At 30.5% G+C, this 25,685-nt stretch overlaps 1 protein-coding gene across 2 annotated transcripts in view; it reads left to right on the plus strand.

Moving 5' to 3' along the window:
* The first annotated feature begins 2,906 nt into the window (after window positions 1–2,906).
* The window catches only part of LOC115876838 (sodium/potassium-transporting ATPase subunit beta-2-like), a 34,011-nt gene continuing 11,232 nt past the window's right edge, over window positions 2,907–25,685 (plus strand). Inside the window, exons 1-3 of one of the 2 annotated variants that reach the window (XM_030892820.1) lie at window positions 2,907–2,966; window positions 10,972–11,393; window positions 25,127–25,267. In XM_030892820.1, coding sequence (XP_030748680.1) covers window positions 11,258–11,393; window positions 25,127–25,267 — 277 coding nt within the window. In that variant the 5' untranslated portion in view covers window positions 2,907–2,966; window positions 10,972–11,257. Of the gene's footprint in view, window positions 2,967–10,966; window positions 11,394–25,126; window positions 25,268–25,685 lie in introns of those variants that run through there. The other variant, XM_030892831.1, reaches the window with a different exon arrangement.

Consider the following 25,685-nt stretch of genomic DNA (forward strand, 5'->3'; position numbering starts at 1 on the left):
TATTATTATTTTATTTTTGAATATCCGTTGATATTGAAATCTTGACCTCAATGCCAATTTAATATAATTTTTACAATTTGTTTGATAAATAAATATTTCTAAATAATTCAATTTTTTTGTGAGTTAATAATTTAATTTAATTACGTATAGTCTGTCCAACTCTAAGAAGTTAGACAGCAAGTGACAGAAAATACGATTTACCTGTGAACTAAAATGACAGACAATTGTCACTGTCATGCATTCTTCCGTTGGACAGACTTTAGCTTATATTATTTTGTTATTCTATTTCATTAGGATGTTTTTGTAAAAGAAATCATGTAGGCCACTGACTTTTTTCTCTTGTTAGAGAAATTTATTGCTGATTAAAAGTTGTCTCTTGATATTTTGTCGATTTCGGCCTCCTTGAACGCAATAAACGCAATTTTATTAATTTGCTTTGATCCGAGTCTAATAGCAAGCTTTAAAAAATTTTCTTATCATTAATCTGCGAAAGTTTTAAATTTCCTATAACCATAGGTATGGACTAGGGTTTCCAGAACAGGAGCTGTTTTTCGGAACCGGGAATTTCGGTATCGCGCCTCTTAGGGGGGATGCCAAACCGGGATTTCCCGTTTTTTTTCGGTACTTTTGGTACTGACTAAATTTTGGTCAATGGTGGTGCAGTTCATCAATCAGAAAGCAAGGGATGATTTTTCATAGTAAAATGGTTAAAAATTTGACATTTTTAATGAAAATACTATCAAATTATTAAGTAATCAGTCATGAAAAAAATAACATGAACACAAGTAAAGAAAAAAGTATTGGTAACTTAAATTTCACATCAAACAACATATACCAACTTAACTGAATTTGAGACAAAAGCACTAAAATATTGAATTAAAAATGTAAATATCTATTAAAACCTAACATAATAAATATATTATAAGAACTTCCAAAAAGAAAAGAAGCAAGAGCAACAAGAAATAACATCATTAGATACTTATTTAGAAGAGTTTAATTTCGACCGCTAGAAAGTATCAAAGAACTTTCTCACCTAACAAAAAAATAATTTTTTAATTATTCTGTTCTGTGATGGCCAAAAAGATCCGAATCCTAATTGGTAGTATTAATTAGAGTTTCCGAAACCGTATTAAAATATTTTCGTTCAATGATTGTGGAGTTCGTCAATTAGCAAGCAAAGGATGGTTCTCAAAAGTAAAACCGATAAAAATTGAGTTTCAAATAAAAATAATATCAAATTATTAAGTCATGACAAAGTAAACATGAACATAAGTGTAGAAAAAACAAACATAGCTTAAAAATTACATCAAACAACATCAACCAACTTCCAGACCAACTTAATTAAATTAAAAAAAAAACTTAACATTTTCAAAAGATGCAAATGCCTATAAAAACATAACACAAAAAATATAACTAATACATTCAGCAATATTATACTAAATAATAAAATAACATATTTAAACTGTAATAATTGCTAATAAACATATAAACTAAACCAGGATTTCCCGAACCCTAGTATTGACGTACGGAAATGCATAATTTTAAAATTACAGGATGTTAAAGCTTTTTAAATTTATGTTTTTTGTAATTATTATATTAAATACCATAATTTTTTTATTCGAAATTGCTGTAGGTTCGACTAATAGTAATAATATTTAATAATAAATTAGATAAAATGAATAATTTATTAATTTTATTTTTAATTTAATTTTATTAATTGGGATTAATTTAATATTATGTACGTAAGATCAATCCATGTGCTGGGACAGCTGGATAACTAGAGTTACTATTTATTCTTTATTTAGATATATCCGTTTGTTATAAAATGACTAAAACATCGAACACATGTTCAACAATAATACACTGCTTAGAGCGAAATCCAACCAATTAAAATAAATAAAGTTTGAAGATTAATAAAAGCAATGTATTAATGATCTTGCATTCTTGCGAATATTATCACTTAAGAGTCCAGGCACATGAAAAATATATTAACATTTTAATTAAAAATATTGATAAATAATATTTTTACCGTAAAAGTAGACATTATTTATATTTGACAGATGCTAATGAAGATACAAAATCATGAGAAAATTATATTTTAAAGAAAAATTACTTGTTTCTAAATTATATTTTCATAATAAAAAAAAAATAAATATGAAAACTGGTGGTAAAAATATATCATCAAATATATGGCATAATATATAATTCCTTCTTGACCTTAGTTTAAATCAAAAGTTTCACAAAATTATCTTGAATAGATGTTTGAAATATTTCTTCTAAACACTTAAAAAATTACTCATTAATACTTGAAAATTACTCATTAAAAATTACTCATTGATATTATAAACATTTTCTTTAATTTCCCAAAATTGTTATTTTTTACTTAAGTTTTTTTAACTAAGATTTCATTGACTTTTTTGTTACAAAATAAATTAATGATATTTTGTTATACCTACCGATAAGGCATTGGTGCATCTGGAGTTGGACTAGAGGGTTCTTAGTTGGTTCTTAGCCCCCCAACCTGAAAATTAACCGCCCCCAGCCGCAAAAATGCCCCCACTGATGTTTGGTGCGAGTCGTTTTAAATTCGTTTTAACCTTAAATCATTATTATCTTTTAAGTGGGCTGAGCCCATCAAAATAAAAGACTTAAGCCCCCTAAAAATCGGTGTCTAGTTTTGTGCACTGTCAATAGGAATTATCCAAGGTCCTATTTTCATTAAATAAAATGCGCATAGAATAGAAATGGACTATATTAAAATGTTACGATAATTATATCTATAGATGAACAAACATGCAAACATAATTAATGAGAGAGATGTGATGTAAATTACAGTTTCTATATATAAATAGCTTAAACTATGACAGTACTTTTCTACTAGTTCCAATGACTGAACAACTTATTTCGTTATGGGATTAAATCAGCAATTGCTTAAAAAATATCTTTTTAGATTCCAGCACATTTTAGTAAGTATTTTTTATTATTTCGTTAAAGAACAGGCATATTTATAAGTATATAAGCGTATATACATTATATTATTTATAGAAATTTCTTTATTAAATCCTATGTTACTCTATTAGCCTTGCTGTTTTTATTTTGTTGTAACATATTTTATATATTTTAATGGTTGTTATATTTGACTAAAATGTAGTCTGTCAAGAGTCAGGAAAGATTTCGATAAATATAACAGTCAAAAAGTGACAGATAATACCATAATACAATTTACATGTGAATTAAAATGATGATACACAAAAATTGTCCTTCATATATTCTTTGTTGTCCTTGTCACAAACTGTCCTTGCCCTGGATCCTTTCGTTGGAAAGACCTGGATTGACGACTATAATTTACTTTTATTTATTACTTATAGTTACGTATTGTATTAACAAAAATTGCAAACTATTTAAAGACAGATTATTATACGTCAAACAAACCTTCAATGGAGTAAGGACTACAGCTTATTTACTACCAGCTGGTTATCTTCGCTCGTTTTGAGTATTCGCGTTTCACTTTTTGCGCCTTTTCTCGTACACCCTTTGTACACAAATATAGCAACCAAGATTTTCCTGGTCTTAGTATTGTAGTATAATATTCTTAGTCTTGATCTTGGTCTAGGTCTTCGTCTTATCGTCTTGGTCCTGCTGCAAAACTCACACTAGTACAGTACTCACACTGCACTTTTTTAATATACTTTTTTACTAGAAGCACCTTTTACATAAAAAAAATCTTTAAATAAGTAGTAATTTAATGCAAATGAAACTTTAAAGAAGGAATCAATAAATTTGCCTGACAAAAAATTTTATTTTTCAATATACAGGGTCTTCCAGAAATAAGTGCAAGTATTACAACTGGTAGTATAGTTATATACCCCACAAACACGCCCATGAGGTTTTTTGCGAAAATTTGTTTGAAAATTTCATATTTTTCTTCACATTTTTCTTAAAATATTGAAAACTTCTTAGTGCCGCCTGTTCAGTTTCCCGAAATTTGTTTATAGTGCATGGAGAGAATGCAATGTTGCCCACGTTATCCACATTCTGTATGATTATTATAAGTTATAAGTTCAAATTTTTAAATTTCGACATAAAAATACTTAAATTAATTTATTCATTGTAGATTTTTTAATCATTGTAGATTACTATTAAGTATTGTGTAACGCCTACTGTTTTAAATACCTTTTTACAGTTTATTAAACTGAAATAATGTGTTACTGGTAATTTGTTTTGTTTCGTTAGGTTTGGTTTGGTTTGACTTACGTAACATAAACTAATATGTAGGTGGGATAAGAAATTTCTATAAAAAAAACCATAAGTTGGCCAGCTCGCATTGAACAGGCTATGCTACTACTAAAAAGTTCTCAATTAAAAAAAAATAAAAAAGAATATACAAGTAATCAATAAATTTTCATTAGTGATGAGAGAGACTAGTCTTCGTTTTCGTCTTTCACAAAGACCAACTTATGCAAGACTTGCGCAAAACCTAGACCAAGACGCAGCATGAAAGACTCTTGCTGTCTTGCGGATTTTTGACGTTTTTTATTTACGTCTCATTTTTCATAGATATTAATTAAAAAAATACGGAAATTACTACTCCCCCTATAATTTATTAAACAAAAATTAATAAAAAAGTGTTTCTCCCAAACTATTGCCAGAGAATATGTGATTTATAGTAACCGTATCCGTAACCGTAACCGTAACCCTAACCGTAACCGTAAAATAAGCCATAAGGGCGTGTTGTTTTCACTTTTGTAACTAAATAGTTGGCCGACTAAAAATTGCATGTCTCAGCGCCTAGGCTTATTGTTTCGAATTTTCGATCAGAGTATACAGAATACATATATATAAAAACGTAATTCAGAGTATTCAAGGTGTCTTGTATTTCAAATTAATATATATATATATATATATATATATATATATATATATATATATATATATATATATATATATATATATATATATATATATATATATATATACCAGAAATGAGTGCAGATATTTTAACTGGTAGTATAGTTCAACCCCAGAAACACGCCTATGAGGTTTTTTGCGAAAAAAAATGTTGAAAATTTTATATTTTTCTTGACATTTTCCGGAAAATGTTGAAAAACTTTTGAGTGCCACTGTTCACTCCCCGGGAAATTCGTTTACCGGGCATAGAGAGTGTCCGAGAATGCAACGTTGCCACCTCCTACCATACCCACATTCTGCATGTTTATCTATAAATTCAATTATTTTAAGTTGCTACAGAAAAAAATACGAAAATTCATTTTATTCATATTAGTGTAGATTGCTCTACTAATTCTAGAGAAACGCGCAATATTTTAAATACTTTTTACAGTGGAGTAAACTGAAAAAATAAATCTTAACAATTATAGCTTCTTTTTTCGCCATATTAGGAAATATTTTCAATCGTTTCAATAAACAATTATAACCTTTAATGTTTAGTTAGAGCTTACCCTTTTAATGAAAGTGTTTTTTATCCAGCACACATATACGTAAACACATACACACCAAATATCTATTAAACTGAACATCACAAACCTATCACATGCCTATTACTTTTAAAATATTATTTAAAATTTTTCACATGATAATAATCAAACACTAAACTCATAAATACAATAAAAAATGTTAAAAATTTACTACATATCCGGAGGCTGATGGTAGACAGTCCGGGGTTTTCTTCGCCATTTCTTCAAAACCGACGCAACCCCGACAACGATTTCGAAAACACTGAAGGAATTACAATTACAAATTACAAATTTTTATTTAGAAATTTTTTACCTTAGCGTCCTCTACTGGACTGATGTATTACTATTATGGGTCAACGTTTTGGTGGTTGTATAAAGATAGATAAATCAATTTTCTAAACGTTTAATGTATGGAGTAGGGATATCCCAAAAATAAAATAAAAGTACAAGAAAGCGTATACCCAAGAAAGAATTAAGGTAAAATCAAAGAGTATTCTACGTTATCTAAAATATAAAAATATGGGAAGCCCCGACAACAATCTGACACCTGATATCAAAGTGATAAACAAACATCGGCGCATGCGGCAGCGAGCACTTACACTTAATTTTTCAGTTCATTGCTAGATAGCCTTTTACTAGGGATGCACTGCAAACAAATATTCCAGCAAAACTAAAGTGTTTTTTCTTATTCTAAATTCTAACAAATAAATAAACCTGTAAAACTGTATAAATAAAATCGGTCATCGATTTAAAAAAAAAGATCGATTATACCAAAAAATCGTTTGATAAAAATCACGTCGATTTGATAATAATCGATTCGAATCGTACATCCCTAGTATGGTGTGTAGTTTAAGGTTATGTTTAAGGTTAATCGTGGGTTATTAAACTCGCACAAAAACAAAACAGAAAACAACAAAAAACAATGCAAACAATGCCAAATAAACCTGTAAAAAAGTACTTTTATTATTCAAAATGAAATATCATATAATTCAGTTGGTATACGAATATTTTTTGATTTATTTATAATGTTTGGTGTCAAAAATATGTGAGAAATGAGGTAAACAGTTTAAATGTCTTAATAAATTCGTTTTTAATTTATTAACCTTTCAGGTATCTACCTAATGGTAGGAAGAAATTAATTATGTAATGGTAGGAAAAATAATTTCACTTTAATTATGTATTAGAAAATCAGTAATCTTAAATTAGGATGCATCAATGGAGAAGAAGGCAATTGTAATCACAATACAATAATAGATCTACAAATACCAAGCAATACATTAAATCAAAAATCTCAGTAACACTGTTATTATGTACTCCCTGTGGTCTTATTAAGTATAAAGTTTTGTTTTACATGAAAATAATTATCCCATTTAATTATGCATTAAATTTTAGTGTCAGCTTATTGATAGCTCGATTACCAGTCAAATAGTTTCGATGTTTTCTATACTATGAAGAAAATTTGATCTGATTAGATTAATTCAGATGTAAATTTATGTTATACGGTAAGATATTTTTAAACAAACCAAGAAAGTTCTCTTCAGACAAGTTCTGGTCTGAAATTGCAAATATTAACGAAAAAGTTATACATGTAGTTTTCTATTCATAAATGATATTATTGATTTTATTCTAGGTGAATGTATCGAGTCATATATTATGCAGAATATATTGAGAAAATGGTAAACTAACTAAAAGTGCTAACAAAATTTCTTAGGAAGTTATCGATATACCTAATTATTAGAAGCTGTAACAAATGTTCAAAGAGTCAGAGTATACTTTATTAGAAGTGTGTTAGATAGAATTATACACTTTAAAGAAAATATCTTTTATTATTGCAGGTAATGCATATTGTGTAATGCATATAATATGTGAAATCTATTATTACATACAAAGATTGAAAATTATTTAAACAGCTACCTGTATGTTGTCTCACAATCTCATTTAGTGAATGGGTTATTAAAAATTGAACATATTTACACACAGAATATTGTGGATATGGATATCTGGAAAGCATGTTATAACCATTTTTATTTTTAGGATTTATGAAATGATTACATAAATATACTAACAACAAATTGCAATGCATCTGTATATTAGAGACAAAGATGAAAGAGAGTAACAAGAATATATGTATTCAAAAGAAAAATATCAAGACCATTTGTAGTAATTAAAATTAAAGAATAAAATACATAAAATGTACCATATGATCGAAAAAAAAACGGCGTCCAGTTGGCTGGGAAATGACGATCAATGACATTTCCTATATAAATTTACATATAAAATGACAGCGACCTTCATTTCATAGCCATCGTTGACGCCGTTTTTTCTCGATCATACGGTAGTTTATGTGTGAACAAATTCTCATTTCATATAAAAATTGGAGCTCTATCTAGAGTATATTTGAATATAAATGTTTTTATGTATTGGAAGGGGGACTGTAGTTTTCAAATATAATAAAGAAAATAGACTAAAAAAACATGTGTGTAAGTTCTTTTTTAAACTATTCTGTAGTTACGTAAATGTGTTTCAAATAGGTTGCTTTTCACAATAAAGTCAATACACAGTAATTATGCTTTACTTTTTCAAAACACACTCTTGTTTTTTATTATCAGAGAGTTATTAATATTAGAAAATTTAGTTACATGAATATAATAGGAGTAAATATTATGTTTCAAGTTTCAAATAATTAGAATATGATATGAGTCATAATAGCTTAAATATGATTGCTAATAAAATACCTAGTTTATACACATTTAGATATATCTCTTTAAATATAAATTAGTATTGCCACCATGCGATTAATGGGAAATACAATATGGTCGTGAAAACAAAAACGGCGTCAGCGATGGCTATGATATAAAGATCGCTGTCAATTTATGTGTAAAATTTTATGGAGAATGTCACCGACCGTTATTTTCAAGCCATTCTGGACGCCGTTTTTTTCGACCATACGGTATTTCTAGGTATGGAATTATGTCTCTAATATGTAGTTAGGTAATTTTTTCCATTTGCCTATTGTTAATTATAACGTCGTCAAACTATAAAATTTGCTATATTTTTTACTTAAATTTTTTTTAGTAATATCAGAACATGTTTTGAATAGTTTAATTAGTAATAAAGCTACTAACATGTTCAGTTATTTTTTTTTTTTCTATAAAGCTTTTTTGATAAAAAAATAAGTATACCTGCTAAGACGTTAAATTGCTTGAGAAATTACGATCGATGCCATTTACCATCCACTTTTACACAATAAAATGCCATCGATCGTAATTTCAAAAGCAGAAAACTTGCCGCCGTTTTTTCCAATGAAATGGGCGGTGGGGAGAAAATTACAGATTCCTGTATTATATTAACGTCATTATTAATCGCATGTACACAAAGCATGTACACTATTAAAATCGATCTAATTTCTAATATTATCGAGCTTTTAAAATTCGAGAAAGTGATCGGAGATTGTGTTTAAAGTGTTGTGAAATGTTCGTTAGTGCATATTTTTGTGTCGGTAATCGGTATCGGTATAGGCAAATCGCGATGGAGTATACAAATCCGAAGAAGGTGGATATGCTAAGAGCATAGGTACTTTCTGGCAGGGGAAAGCGCTGTAGAAGCTCGGGGACTTATTCCGAAGAGTATCCGAATAGATAAATCCCTAATGCTCGAACCTTTGTAAGTATGGTTCAGCATTTGAAGGATTCGGGAGAAAAGCAACGAAGAATTGCTACAAAACGTTAAAAATTCCATGCTCAGAAGAAGGAGAGCATGTATTGGAAATGGAGGTCGTCATGTTGAACAATTATTGTAATAGCATGCAGTCAAGAAGCAAGGGTATACCGGGTGGTGCATCATCGTTGGAAATATAGGATATCCCATGCAAATTTTGAACTGTCGAGATATTGGATCCCCTTGTGCAAATTTGTAATGTATCTTTAAAAACCATTTACGATTTAGCTCTAAAATTAATAGGGGAGCCAATATTTCCACAGTTGAAAATTTGCATAGTGTTGTTAAGAATTGTAGTGAAGTGATGTTATTAAGTGTAGTGTTATGTGCAGTTTTAAGAGTGGTAAAATGGAAAAAAAGAAAGCTCTGCAGTTGTATCTCTCTGCTATAGGGATATCTTTTTTTATTGTTTGGTAAGTTTTTTTTCTTTTAGTTTATTTTGTGTAATGTGAAAAGTAGGGCTACTGGCGATCACCCACTTAAAAAAAGTAACGCACCTCTGCAGAACCTCTTGGATGGTGTGGGATTTTGCAAGTACTTTTTAAGTCTTTCTAGTCGATGTGGCAACAGCGGGCGGCGAACAAGCTGAGATCCGCGAGATCTCTCCCCCGCGCCGGGGGATCCGCGAGATTCCCCGGCGGCTCTCAAAATGTCGCAATTTTTTTTTTAAACTTTCAAAGTTAAATAACTCGGTTATTTTCAATCTATTTTAAAAATGGTAAAGAGAAAATATGTTTCTTTTGGCCAGATCTACCACCCCTTAAAATATCTGCACTCATTTCTGGGACACCCTGTATATATATATATATATATATATATATATATATATATATATATATATATATATATATATATATATATATATATATATATATATATATATATATATATATATATATATATATATTTTAAAATATGTGATAATTGTGTTGAGTAGTTTAATAATAACGCGTAATATACCGGGTGCGTCTCAAAAGTGGCTCACCCCTATTTTTTTTCCAGATAAAAAACGAGATTTGGTATATTAGTATTTGACATAAATTAGGACTGATTGACGTATTCAGTTGTTTTCGGTCACTTCCTGTTTCACCGGAAATGATTACAACTTTTGATTTTTAAGTGGCACCCTCGGAATTTTTTTTACTTTATTCGATAGAAAATGACACTCCAAATCGAATGACATATTCGCTCAAAAATAAATTGTATTTTAAAATTCAATCTAGAGTGCCATGGCTGTGTTAAAAACACTAATTTTTATAAAGGAGCCCTGGAAAAATAAATTTTATCGTTTAATGTTTTTAGTGTCTTCTTCTGGCCGGTTAAAAGATGCCCAAATCGTATTTTTTTAATTATATCTCATTTTTTTTTAAATGGACCGAGGGTGGCTCATTAGAATATTTGGAAAATGCATTTTTTTCGAATGATTTGATACCACACACTTGGTATTTCGAGTCAAATTGTCGTTATGAACCGCATGTTATAATTTCAAATAAACCATATGCGAAAATGTCAAAAGTTGACATATCATATGTCATTCTATTCAGAATGTTATTTCCTATCGAATAAAGTATAAAAATACCGAGGGTGCCATTTAAAAATCAAAAGTTGTAGTCATTTCTGGTAAAACTAGAAGTGACCGACAACAATAATTGAATATGACAATCAATCCCGAATTTCTGTCGTATACTAACATACCAAATCTCGTTGTTTATCTGAAAAAGTATAAAAGTTATAGAGGTGAGCCACTTTTGAGACGCACCCGGTATAATATCCACACCCATAGAATTGGGACTCTTAAGTCAAAAAATCTGGAACGATACAAATCAATAAGCCGGCCTTCGTCGCAAAAACCGTTCGATCATCGTTGTCCAAACCACCGACCGCACAGCTTCCACTCTCGCACTCCAGATGCCGCTCTCGGGGCGCCGTTCCATAGCGACGACGACGTCGGCGGCGGCGTCGCAGTGCTAACTTTGGCAAGGGTGACGCGCACGTCGATAGCCGCCTTTCCACCCCTTCTTGCAGCAGAACCACCACAGTGCGAAGCGGCAGGACGTACAGTTGCAAAAATGGCAGACAAAAAACCCGCTGACGGCCAGCAGTTCTACCAGAGACCGCCGAAACTAGGCAAATGGGAGGCCTTCAGCCAGTTCCTATGGAACTCGGAAACGAAGCAGTTTATGGGAAGAACCGGAGCCAGTTGGGGTAAGTTTTTTTTACTTTTAATCCAGGTTACATCCTTTTGCATAGATATCCCTAATTCACCACCAAAATCGATTAAACAAAACCTACTAAAGATTCAAACTAAATTCATAAAAATCTACTTTTCTACCCTTTCAGCATTGAACTCTTGACCTTTTCATAGCACTCTTACATAATCCTAACATTTTATTAATAAAAATTCATGTCTTGGCGCTATTTGAAACCGGCATTTTTTCTAGCGCGTTAAAAAAACGGGAATAGGGCAAAAAGTCGTTTGAATAAAATATGGGTTCGGGGGTTGTTATTTAAGGGTCTTTATTAAGGGACGGCGCCATCGCGGCGACTCTGGGGATTTCGGAAGGCCGACGCCCGCTATAAGGATTCGATTTATATAGTTGGTAATTTGGGAGAGTATATATTTTCTCGGATTTTTTAAAACAGAATTTTTGCGTTTTATTAAAAATGAAATATGCAGAGAAGTTTCATCAAATTTAAATTTAATTTATATTATTTTAACATTTATTTAAGCAGACTCAAGAAAATAATTAATACTTGTGCCACACTCCTTTAAATTATACAGGGTGTCCCAGAAATAAGTGCAAGTATTTTAACTGGTAGTATAGCTCAACTCCAGAAACACGCCTACATGAGGCTTCTTTCGCAAAAAAGAAAATTCAAAATGCGAAACAAATTTTTGAAACATTTTTTGGAGATTTTTTTAGTTTTTAGTTAAACAACATAATTTCTTGATAATATGGCAACATAGGTATTATATTAAATTTACAAGAAAAAAAATCCAGAAAAGATCCAGTGGTTCTCAAAATTTTAGCAAAAAATCATTTTTTTGGAAATTTTCGGAAGTAAAATAACTCCGTTATTTCGGACTTTTTTTGAAAAACGATAAAGAGAAAATATGTTCCTTTTATCGAAATCTACCACGCCTTAAAATACTTGCACTTATTTCTGGGACACCCTGTATATTAAGGAGCTAATTTGTAGCAATATTTGCTTTATATGAAATAAGAATTTGAAATTTAATATACACCGGGTGCGTCTCAAAAGTGGATCACTTCTATAACTTTTTTATTTTTTCAGATAAAAAAAACGAGATTCGGTATTTTAGTCTATGACATAAATTAGGATTTATTGACGGTATTCAGTTCCTTTTGGCAACTTCCTGTATCACCGGAAATAACTACAACTTTTGATTTTTAAATGGCACCCTCGGTATTTTTTTACTTTATTCGATAGAAAATGACACTCTAACACCAAAGGTTCCAACCCCCAACTGTAATGGTATAATATTAACTAAGAGAGATCGTATTTAAAAATTTTACTCCCATTTTCATATCATAACGAACTTTGGAATGTTTTGTTAAAATATCTTTTATATTTGCTATTTTGCCTCTTCAGTCCCATTGTTCAATCCCACGACACCCAAAGAGTTTTTTAGATGTCGAATTTTTTTTTTAATATCTTTGTTAAATTATAATTTAATTATATATATTTTTAATAAGTTAATATCTTTGTTAAATTGTTATTATTCTTGTTTATTAAATCTGTCTTCATTGTTTTATTTGCTATAATTCTATGCACTTACATATATTAATGTGTTGCGCTTATACATGTCCAAAACAATGTATATCCGTTCTTATAATATAAATTAAACTGTTGTATTTAATGAATTTTTGATAATAGGTCAGTGAGGTTTAATCTTTCGCCTTTATTTGTTTACTATATAAATAATGATAGTTTAAATGAGCGTTTTTATTTTATATGCAATAACGGGGGATATATTACATAAAAATGCCCCAACAGGAACAAATTCTATCAATAATACAAAAATTAAGTACATTGAGGGAAAATTATAAAATGTTAGACAGATGGAATATTAATATTTGGCAATATTTGGGATATTACAGTTGAGGGTTGAAACCTTTGTTGTTACACAGCAAAATAAAAACACTAAATCACCACAATACACCAAAACACTTTTACTTTTACACTGGACGCGCGTTTCGCTAACCATGTTAGCATCATCAGCAGATGATTATAAACTATCTATCTACTATCAGTTTATAATCATCTGCTGATGATGCTAACATGGTTAGCGAAACGCGCGTCCAGTGTAAAAGTAAAAGTGTTTTGGTGTATTGTGGTGATTTAGTGTTTTTATTTTGCAATATTTGGGATAATTATGCTAAAGTTATTTTCAAATTATGTTAAAATTATATTATATTAATTATTACGAAATTTTACAATTTTATGTTAAAGATTATATTAACTTGATATCTATTACAGATTGTTCCTATAAGTCTTATTAAGTTGATGTTTTTAAATAGAAATTAGAAATTCCCATATACTTTTTTAATTGTATAAAGTATATTATTTATTTTAATCATGACAAACTACTAACGAACTTGTAAATGACAAGAAAATAAAATTCAACCTTTGTATAATCGAAGAAAACGGCGTCCAGTTGGCTTGGAAATGATCGATGACATTCCCCATATAATTTTCCATATATATAAAATGACAGCGATCTTCATTTCAGAGCCATCCCTGACGCTGTTTTTTTTTTCGATTGTATGGTATATGACATATTATGAACATAATGTATTAAACAAGGATTAAACTAAAAATAGCAGAAGTTATTAGTTTCATTATATTACAGTTATACACGACACTAAACGACAAAATCGATCTATCAACGTTCTCCATGATCATGAACCAATTAATAATTATATTTAACAAGTGACTGACGAACCTTAATGATGTTGTGCTGTTGAAAGCTGGTTAAATGTGCCTAAATTTATTTAGTTTTTGTGTTTAAAATATATCTTAATTAAGTACAAATGTACTTACTAGGCGCATTAAAGGTGATAATAATGTGCGTTTAATTAAACACTACTTATTGTGATTCACATGTTTTTTTTTAATTTTAAGTTTTTTAGATACTCACTATTTAAATATCAATATTACTGTTGATTAACGCTTGTTTTTCCTATATAAATTAATCATTTTACGAAAAATATCCATTGTGATTATTTAACATGTCGTTCAGAGCTGCAAGCTTGCAGTCAGAGTTGCAAGCTCACAGAAAACTTAAGTAAGAAATATAGACTTAATAAGTCAAAAAAACGACTTAAATAACGTTATATTGATTATATATTATATGAAGTCTTTACAAAAATTACTTGACTTGAAATAAAATGGTTTAAGTCAAACTTTATGTTGAATTTGACTTAATATTTAAATAATTTTGATTTTAGAAATTACTTAAGATTTAAGTCTTATTAAAACTGACTTGTTACAGCTCTGTGTATACAACATTCAATAAATTATCAATTAGACAACTTGATCAATTAAATATCTAAAAGTCATTAAATGTCGTTAAACTTAATAACATGTTTATATAATATTTTGATAAGTATAAGTGATAATTTAAATAAATTTAGTAGCTATATTAGCTAGATTTTAGCTGTTTTTGCCCTTTCCTATGTCTCTTATCAAACTTCATTAAACTTTAATACGTCATTTCCAGTAACAACCTGCCCTAATTTCTCTTGGGTGCTTGTTAATGATTCATTATTTTGCCTCAACTTCAGGAATTAAATTGAATGCATCAGTAGAGCTACTTGATTAATTAAAATATATTTGAATATACCCAGTGTTATGCAGAAAATTGTACTTAATTAGCGTTAAGGGAATAAAGTATGTATGCGCACAGGTTAATTAGGTAATCGAATAATTAGTTCAATTAGAGGTGAATACTAAAATTTCTCCTATGTTATTGATTTGCTCACGTCATTATCTCTAATGACGAAATATATACCATAATATATAACCATTTATTACTTACGATTTTTCAATATTTAATTAATTATTCAATACATTTCATTGAAATGTATCTTTGAATTATAAATATAGCAACTATAGACTAGATATAAAAATAGCATTTTTATAATATAATTTAATTTGTAACTATTTTTCGAATGCAGTTGGGGTGGAAACCTTTGGTGTTCCTAAGCAAAATAAAACACTGGTGCATTACAATAAACCAAAACACTTTATTTCTAATAGCGAACACGCATTTTGCTAACCATATTAGCATCATGCGTAAAATTATGATTACTACAGTTTTAATCATTTGCTAATGATGGTAACATTATTGTTAACTAAGTACCGTATGATCAAATAAAAACGGCGTCAGCAATGGCTAGGAAATGATAATCGATGACATTTCCCATATAAATTTACATATAAAATGACTGCGATCTTCATTTCATAGCCATCGCTGACACCGTACACTATCCACTATTACACTATCGAATTTCTTTGTCAAAGTGTAAAATGTGTGTGATTTTATAAAATATTGTATATTAACATTGTCAAATTTTACTTAAAATATAATTTATAAAAGATCTTTGACAAAGAAATTTGATAGACTCCTTGGACTTTTTCTTGCAGTCTAATAATACTCTTACTCTTGGTCTTGCTGGGACAGTCTTGTTCTCAGTCTTGGCACCGTCTTGGTCTTAGTCTCAAATAAAACTTTAAACAAATAAATTATCAGAATAATTCTCTAATGAATTTTTTAATATAGGTATTATATTGAATCAGCATTTCTTCCTCTAAAATATTATGCAATAGGCAGGAATATACTATTTGTAATAAATCAAATCAATAATTTTGAACTATACATTATATTTTATATCATACAGGGTGAGTCTTAAATAAGTGAAAATATTTTAGGGGTAGTATATTTCGACCTAAGAGTCACGAATATGAAGTTTTATTGGCGAAAAATTTTTTTGAAAATTTGGAATTTTTTGAACATTTCTTTGGAATTTTTTTTATTTTTTAGCTAAAAATCATAATTTCTTGATAATATAGCAACATAGGTAATAAGTTTTCAAAAAAGTAAACCCAGAAAAGATCCAGCGGTTATCAAAATTTAAGCAAAAGATATTTTTTTGGAAATTTTCAAAATAAAATAACTCTGTTATTTTGGACTTATTTGAAAAACGGTAAAGGGAAAATATGATTAATTTATCGAGATTTACAAGCCCTGAAAATATTTGCACTTATTTAAGACTCATCCTGTATAAACGTGAAAAAAAATGCTTGGTCTTTTTTTGAAAAAATAAAAGTGTTGCTTATAGACCAGACTTAATATCTTTTTCATATTTGTTCATGTTGCTTATATACTTTTCTATATTTCTTCTTTTGTCTACTTTTTTTTCTAAACAATTAACGAGATCTTTCTAAGCTTTCTTGTTCTATTAGATTAGACTAGATTAGATTAAATAGAGGTGGCTAGCAGCTAGTTCCACAGCACCTTTTCAGATCCGTTGTGGTCCTGTTCTGATCTCTAAGTCTCTAGGTTGCATTCTTTAGTTCTATCCTTTTGAAAAAGTATTGGAGACTAAACCCACTATAGATCTTTGTCAATGGCTTATCATTGCTTAATACAATAAACTGCATATTGGCCAGGCTGTGGCAGTAACATAAAAAAATCTTCTGTCGTATGTATATGGCTTCATCCGTCAATCCCAGCATCTTTAGACGCTAATTAAGCTTCGAATTCTCTGTTCGTAGACCAACTAAAGCTTTGATTGCTTTTCTGGAAATGTTACAATTTCAAATAAACCATATGGGAAAATGCCAAAAGTTGACATAGGTATGTTATTCTATTTAGAGAGTCATTTTCTATCGAATAAAGTAAAAATATACGAAGGGTGCCATTTAAAAATCTAAAGTTGTAGTAATTTCCGGTAAAACAGGAAGTGACCAAAAACAATTGAAGACGTCAATCAATCCTAATTTATGTCATATACTAACAAACCAAATCTCGTTTATTTATCTAAAAAAAAAATAAAAAAGTTATAGAGGTGAGCAACTTTTGAGACGCACTCGGTATATACGGAAGATATTTTTTTTAATTTGACGCCCTGATAGTAATTATCACATGACATATAACAAAATGATTTATTTGTTAATGAACATGTCGAACTGAATCCGCAAATTATTTTCGATAACACAATTATATTTTGTTTCATTTGATACAAACTTTTTATCACACCCTGTGTATGATTTAAAATTGACTAAGTTATGCCAAAGGTTATGCTTTATCCAGGATCCTAACGAGTCACATCTTCATTAGGAAAACGTAAAAATCAAATTTACATTCAGTATAGCACCAAAATTTGGATAGCTTTGATATCGCTGCTTACTTCTGTAGAAAACTGCAACTGTTCCGTTTCCACCCTCCTCCCACTGCCCCTGAATGGGGGGCTTATTGATCGCTTTATTCTCCAACCTTCCCTATCTTTCTGTCTCTGTCTCTCTCTCGCCCTCACGACACATTTATCTGTAAGCAGAGGCGAAACTTCCCTCTCACTGACCCACTTACCATTCGTGTGCCTGATACTGAAAATGGGAGATGATGGCCGTTTGCCATTGAAATAAAAGGTTTTAAAATAAATAAAAAATAATAAATAAAAGGTTGTTAATAAAAAAACAGTTTACTGTCTGGAAAAGTTCATATTTAAATAGGAGTTCCTCGTTTTACGCGGAGGTTATGTTCGTTAAAAACGCCGCGTAAATCGAAACCGTGTATTTCAAAACCAAACCAAACTTTTTATGATGCAAGAAAAATGCAACAGAAAAATTTATAGTCAAGTTTAAAATGCTAAACTCTTAGATTTTTGCAAATTGTGAAGGTAATATAAATAAAGGTAAATTTGATTGAGGTTTACCGCATTTTAATCTTACGGTTTTTGAAATATTTAGGTTTTTGTCAAAATACAGTAATAATTTTAATGCTTTATTTCTCCAGGCGTATTTAAGTTTTTAAAACCAAATATTGTACTGAACTATTTCTATTTACTAAATTTTGTGTTGCTATAATAAAAATTACACTACGTTAAAAATTTATTTTAAATAATAAATTACTTTAATTTAAATAGAACACCCTGTATATTTTATCAGAATCAGATGCACAATTTAATTGTCTATCAAATTGTATTATATCATTTTTACCTATGTCTTCAGGTTTTCGTAGAAAATGCATTTTTTTATAATTTAGACCTCAATTATCAATATACCCATGGAGTATTGACATCTTTGACTATTTTTAAAGATGTAACAACTTTTTATGGTGCGTTTAGACTTGAGCACGCACGCACTGGTCCTCCGCGAATGCTCAAGTGTAAACGGCTGTGCGCGCACGCTCACTCTGAATCTGTCTGTGCGCGAGCAGCCGCGAACGTGAGCCATCTGGTGTCGGTTTTTGATCCGTGCTCAAAGGGATTTTATGTGTGCGCGAATGCTCAGTTTGCACCGGCAATTTGTTTTGTCTGCGTTCGTGCGTATGTGATTTTTTTTCATTTTCTTTATTAAAATTATGGAGTGGATCAATGAATCTTCGTTATTATTGGAGAAAATATGAAAAGTTGCCTATATTATGGGATGTTAAACATTTTTTGTATTATTAAAAAATAAAAAAAAAACGCATGACAAGACCTTGTAAATAAAATTAATATTGAATATGTCGATATTAATCAAATTGCTAAACAAAAGACATAAATTTTAGAAATTTCTTTTGTTCGTAATTTTTGGTGTTATTAAATTTTGTAAATATTCAAAGTCGGGCCTGGTCATTCTTGTAAAGTTTTTGAATTGATCATAGTTCTCCTCAGACACTAAGTTGTTGCAGTAAATTATATCGATTTCTAAAAATTTGGGTTTTCAACGATGTTTTCGATTTTTCTCCTTTTTAATAATTAAGCTGTGCATAACAATGACTGCAGCCTCGACTATTTCTTGGTCGTCCATTATTTTCGCCAACACAACTCTGCTGTGCGCGCACAAATGGATCACTTCATTCGTCGGAAAATAAGTTTTTAATTTGAACGGAGCCGAGAGCGCGAACGAATGCTGTGCGCGCACGCTCAGCTTGTGCGTGCTCAAGTCTAAACGCACCATTAAAGGGTAAAAATACTAATATTGTCGATATAGTTCGTTTATGTCATTAAAAAAATTAAAAAAAAATGTTTAAATATTTGTAAAAGAGGACCAATTAATATGATTCCAGTATTCAAACTACATTAATTGACTGTTTGCGTTGATTAATAGTAATTGCTCCAAATACTAAAAAACTTAAATTTGTATGTGTATTAGACAGTGTGGTAAAAAGTAACACCTTAAAAATTTTATTTCATTTTTTGACGGATGCTTATTTATAACAACAGAGACGTTCATTTTTATAACTTATTATTATATTGATTTCTGATTCCAAATCCACATTTATTTAGAACAATTTGTTAACTAACACAATTAAATATGTAATTAATTCATATTTGGGCGGAAATAATGGTGGTATATTTAATTAACGGTATACTCTTTTATATAAAGATTTAAATAGTTTTATTTTTGTATACAAATAGGCTGGTAATATTATCGTTTTTAGCACCTGTTCATTTGTTGCTTTAAAACAATCTAAAATGTCAATATTCCATAGGTATACTGATAAATGAGGTCTAAATTATAAGAAAATGCATTTTCTACGAAAACTTGAAGGGATAGGTAAAAATGGTATAATACAATTTGATATACAATTAAATTGTGCATCTGATTCTCCTAAAATATACAGGGTGTCCCATTTAAATTAAACGTAAAAAGTTATTGCCGTTTAAAGCTAGAAATTAATTAAAATAAATTTTTAAATTTTTAGACACTCTGCATGAGGTAGTATTATTTTTATTACTGCAACACAATAACTGATCAATAATTAAACTTTAGTAAATATTTAGAATTAAAAACTTTGATACCCTTGGAGAAATGCAACCTTAAAATTTTTACTGGAATTTCACAAAATTGAAAATATTTCAAAAACGGTAAACTTTAAGTGTGATAAACCTTAATCAAATTTACCTTAATTTTAATCGTAGAAACTAAAAACGTAATAATATACAGAGTGTTCTATTTAAAAAAATACAACTTTGATATTTTTTCACTCTGTATCTTCTAAAAATACTTCTATATTGTAGCTCTAACAGTCCTTTAACGAACCCAAAACTTACAACTTGTTAAAATCTAATCGTTTAGCTATAATACTCCGTGTCGTATGTGGTGTACAACCCTGTATAAGTATATCAACTTTAATTCGGAAGCTCAGTGTATTATAAATTTTAGTATTTGACTTATTATACAGGGTTAATCAAAGATTTTTTTTTTGTCCTATTTTTAAAACGCCCTGTGCAATAATTTCGTAAGCAAATTATCCTAAAACATTATTTTTCGGTCAGAACCATGTCTCCTGAATATTTTGTTTTTATGAGCGAAGTGAAGTTGCCACAAACATTTTGAAATTTTTTCAATTATCGTTAATTTTTGATGATATTCTTCATAACGACGAGGTGGCTTTGGTGTGTCGAATATTGTGCAAAAGTCTTGTGTCAATATGTGTCATCTTGTTGAAGATGGCTGAAATTTGTAAATAAAAAAAAATCGCTTGGTCCTTAAAGAAGAATGAGAAAACATAACACAATATATTTGCCACATTAACAGCATGAACCGATGGCGACGTCTACAGGCAAAATACTCTAATACAAAGTATTAGAGTAGTCATAAATGACCTAAATAAAAAATATTTTCATGGTGCCTGTCTGTCTGTCTGTCTGTCCGTCTGTCCGTCTGTAACACGATAACTCAAAAACCGCTGAACCGATTTTAACCAAATTTGGCACAAAAATACTGTGGCACCCGAGAATCTGGCTATTAGTTTTTGGTGGGGGTGGGGGGTTGGTAAGGGGGTATGGGAGGGGGTTAAAAATTTTAAAAAATCGTAACTCAAAAATTACAGTGGCTAGTGAAACGCGGTTTTCAAATTAAGATTAGGAATAATATTTGCAACAAAATCCATACATATATAAACCTCAAAGGTTTTTTTTGTTACATCCATCCCGCCGAAACTGCTTTACCAATCTTGATAATTCTTTTTTTAAATGAAAGGTATATATGTCTAGATTTGTTATAAAGTATTTTCAAATTGTTGAATGGCTATTTCTTTGTGTAAATCGACTAAATATTAAAATATACCTGAAAAACACCTACACACAATACCTCCAGAAATAAATTATTTGTCATTGTCAGTGGTTTGTCAGTTAGATTATATATCTAGTTTTTAGATATTTTAGGGATCAATTCATACAGCCAGCTTTAGATACATAAATATTAGAACAAAGGTTCGTTTACACGATATTAGTGAATTAGCTACACAAAGCGATTTTAGGAAATTTCATCCTCTTAGAGAGTAAAATTATGTCGGAACAATTTGTTGTATGAAAATTCCTTACTATGTGGTCTAGAAGAATGAAATCCTACAGAAAGAATTAGAAGAGATTTTTGAAATTCATCAACCAAATGGGTAAAGTTAGTAAAAATTTATATAAAACTTGGTGACCTCTGGATTATACACATAAAAATTGGCACAAAGGATCATTTAAAAAACATGAGTTAGTTATTTGAATAAAGCGATTTTATGAATTTATAATCTTAGAGAGTAGAATAGGGAATGAAAGTTTACTGTACGAAAATGCATTACTATAACATCTAGCAGTATAAAATTTTATACAAGGGTTTATTTAGTGACACATCAATAATATAAACGAAATATTTCTTCTTCAATTATCCTTCAAGGAATAAAAAATAACTATAAATAGAGTATTAGTGCTCTTAATAAACCAAAAAAAAAAGATGAAAAATAAAAAAAAAATATCAAGGTAGTATATTAAGTAAAGCGACAATTGAAAATTTCAAATATTCATTTGAAAACTTCATATTTCAAAACTACAAACATTTATTTTAATAATACAAGGGTAATACAGTTTATATGTGACCATAGGTAGGGGTTCTATCTATAGAGGGTAAATAATCATTTCACTATTTATTATTTTGGAGAGATTTTATTTTTTCAGATTTTGCAAAATTTCTTTGCAATTGATTTTGGTTCGATTTCGAAAATAATCTATATAGAAATAAGACATAAAAAACACTGAAAAGCCGCTAAACCGATTTTAACCAGATTTTGCACAAAAATACTGTGGCACCCGAGAATCTGGCCATTAGATTTTGGTGGGGGTGGGAGGTTGGTAAGGGGGCATGAGAGGGGGTTAAACATTTTAAAAAATCGTAACTCCAAAATTACAGTAGCTAGCGAAACGCGGTTTTCAAATTAAGATTAGGAATAATATTTGCAATAAAATTTGTAATAACATCAAAATCAGTCAAAGTCGCAGTTTTTGAGATAAAAAAAATGGAAAAATTTTATTACTTCGAAACTAAAAGAACTGCCTACCAACTTTTTATTAACATATTTTAGTCGCAGTTTTTGAGATATTAACATATTTTAGTATGGGCGGTTTTTGTTTTTTTTTGGGTTAGCTATTACAGTTATTATTTTAATATCCTTAGTTCTGTTAGTGTTACTAATATCTACTAAAACCAATAAGCCTGTATATCGGTATTTTTTAACATTTTTTTAAATTTTAATATAGAGTTCCAATCAGTGTCGATATGATATTACTACAATAGTGAGCAAAACCACCTAGTGATATTAAAAAAAATAAATCATAAAGTAATATGATACCTAAAAATTGCAAATTGTTTGTTGGTGGTTGGAAAAGTTCATTTCGCTCTTAAAAATTAATCAAGGACACATGGTTCTGGTCGAAAAGTATGTTTTAAGAAAAGTTACTCACGAAATTATTGCACAGGGTGTGTGTTTTAAAGTTAAGGTAAAAATAACCTGTCATTAACCCTGTGTAATAAGCCAAATACCAAACTTTATAAAAACCTGAGTTGATGAATTAAATTTGATAGATTTATATAGAGTTCGCTAAAAAAATCATGAATATGGGGCTAAAAGCAAAAAAAAAATATAGCACTTTAAACTTGACGAAAAAATTCTCCGATGCGTTTTTTTGCATCTGTTGTGTATAAAGGATGAGTTTTAAATAAATGTAAATGTTTTTAGGGGTAGTATATCTCGACAAAGTTTTTTTTCAAAGTGGGAAATTACCTGGCGACTGGCAGAGATCGATATTTATTGCTCTACCCAAGAATATCAAAGCGAGTAAATGTGACGACTTTAGGCTTATTAGTCTGATGAGCCACATGTTAAAAATACTTTTAAAAATAATCCTCAACCGAATATATGCTAAATGTGAACAGAGCATCGGAAAAGAGCAGTTTGGATTTCGTAGCGGACTAGGCACACGTGAAGCCCTGTTTTGCATGAGGCTATTGTTGCAAAAATGCAGCGAATTACGCAAGAACATCTATATGTGCTTCATCGACTTTGAAAAAGCATTTGATCGAGTCAGACCTTAGAGTCAGACATACAGAGCTCTTTCGGCATCTGAAATTGTATAACGTAGACAACTATGACATGCGCCTTTTAGTAAACTTATACTACGATCAAACTGCTGCTGTTAGGGTCGATGAAGGAACTACAAATGACATCCCAATAAAACGAGGAGTAAGACAGGGGTGTGTTTTGTTACCGTTATTATTCAATTTATATTCGGAGAACATTTTTAACGAGGCTTTATCCGGCAGAATAGAAAGCGTTAAAATTGGAGGCGAGATCATAAATAACGTAAGGTACGCAGACACACACCGCCATTGTCGCAGAAAGCATGGAAGACTTGCAAACGTTGTTAGATAGGGTTCATGAAGCATTGCAAATGGGGTATTAATATAAATATCAAGAAGACGAAATGGATGTTTGTGGGTAGAATACAAATTGATTCGATCCCGATGAAAATCAGCGGACACAATATTGAACAAGTACAGCATTTTAGATATTTAGGAAGCTGGCTAAATAGTGAAAATACATGTGAGGAAGAAGTAAAGGCAAGAACTGAAATGGCACGTAGAACATTCAAAAAATGGAATACCACACTCACTAATAGAAACCTGTCACTGCAAACCCGATTGCGAACACTACGTTGTTACATATGGTCCACTCTTCTTTACGGATGCGAGACATGGACGCTAAAAGTCGAGAATATAAATAAAATAGAAGCCTTTGAAATGTGGTGCTACCGGAGAATTCTTAAAATTTCTTGAACCGAACATATAAGCAACGAGGAAGTTCTTGGACAGCTGAACAAAGATCGGGAACTGTTAACCACCATCAAGGCCAGTAAGGTGAGCTACTTCGGACACATAATGCGTGGCACCAAATATTATATTCCTCGTTTGATTATTCAAGGAAAAGTCGAAGGTAGAAGATGGGTAGGTCGAAAGAAACTGTCATGGCTCAGAAATATACGGAACTGGACCGGTCTGGGGGTGGAGAGGCTGTTTCATGCAGCAGAAGATAGACGACTCTTCCACGAAAAAGTCATGAGGATCGCCAACGCCTGAAGACAGGCACGGCACCGCAAGAAGAAGATATCTCGACATGTCGATCCCAGAAACACGTCAATGACATTTTTCAACATTATAAGACATTTGCTTACGTATAAATTTTTTTGGGAACTGGAACACTGTGAACTTTTTAATTCGCTGGGCAAATGTGATTTTTTACATAAATTTGAAACTATTTCTAAGACTGATGAACTTAATTATAGTACACAGAATATGTTTAGAAGTTTATGCAGAATATTAAAAACCAAACAATAAGTTAAATACGTTTTTAAGGTAAATATTTCTTTTTATTTCAGCAAAGATTTTGATTTTCTACATCATATTCTATGCCGTGCTAGTTGGATTTTTCGCAGTAATGTTAGCAGTATTTTTCCAAACGTTAGATATCAAAAGACCAAAGTGGGAGCTGGATAGATCTTTAATTGGTAGCAATCCAGGTAAGTAAAACAATTGTATAATAGTAGGTCAAATAGAAGAAATTTAAACACACTTCTTAAACAACTAAAAATATTAGGTTAGGTTAGGGTACGTTGCTGGGGTTTGGGATCATGTTTGATCCCTCACTCGGAGGCCTTGGGCCCATTGCGATACCCCTGTATTGTTGTACCAAACCTTCCTCTCATTCTTTCTTTGCGTTAAAGCACTTCCAGCTCTTTGCGAAGTTCCCGATGTCGCCGATGTTGTCTGCTATTGCTTCCTCTAGTCCTCGAAAAAACCTTGCCCTAAAGTATTAAAGCGTCGGTATTCCAGTGCCGAACAGGTGCTCTATTGTTTCTTCTTCCTCTCCGCATTCTCTGCAGTAGTCGTCGTTGGAAACCTTCCATCTCACGAGGTTTACCCCCGTGGGACAGTTTC

This window comes from Sitophilus oryzae, unplaced genomic scaffold (assembly GCF_002938485.1).
Source record: "Sitophilus oryzae breed Bouriz unplaced genomic scaffold, Soryzae_2.0 scaffold_1059_pilon_pilon, whole genome shotgun sequence".
NCBI lineage: Eukaryota > Metazoa > Arthropoda > Insecta > Coleoptera > Curculionidae > Sitophilus > Sitophilus oryzae.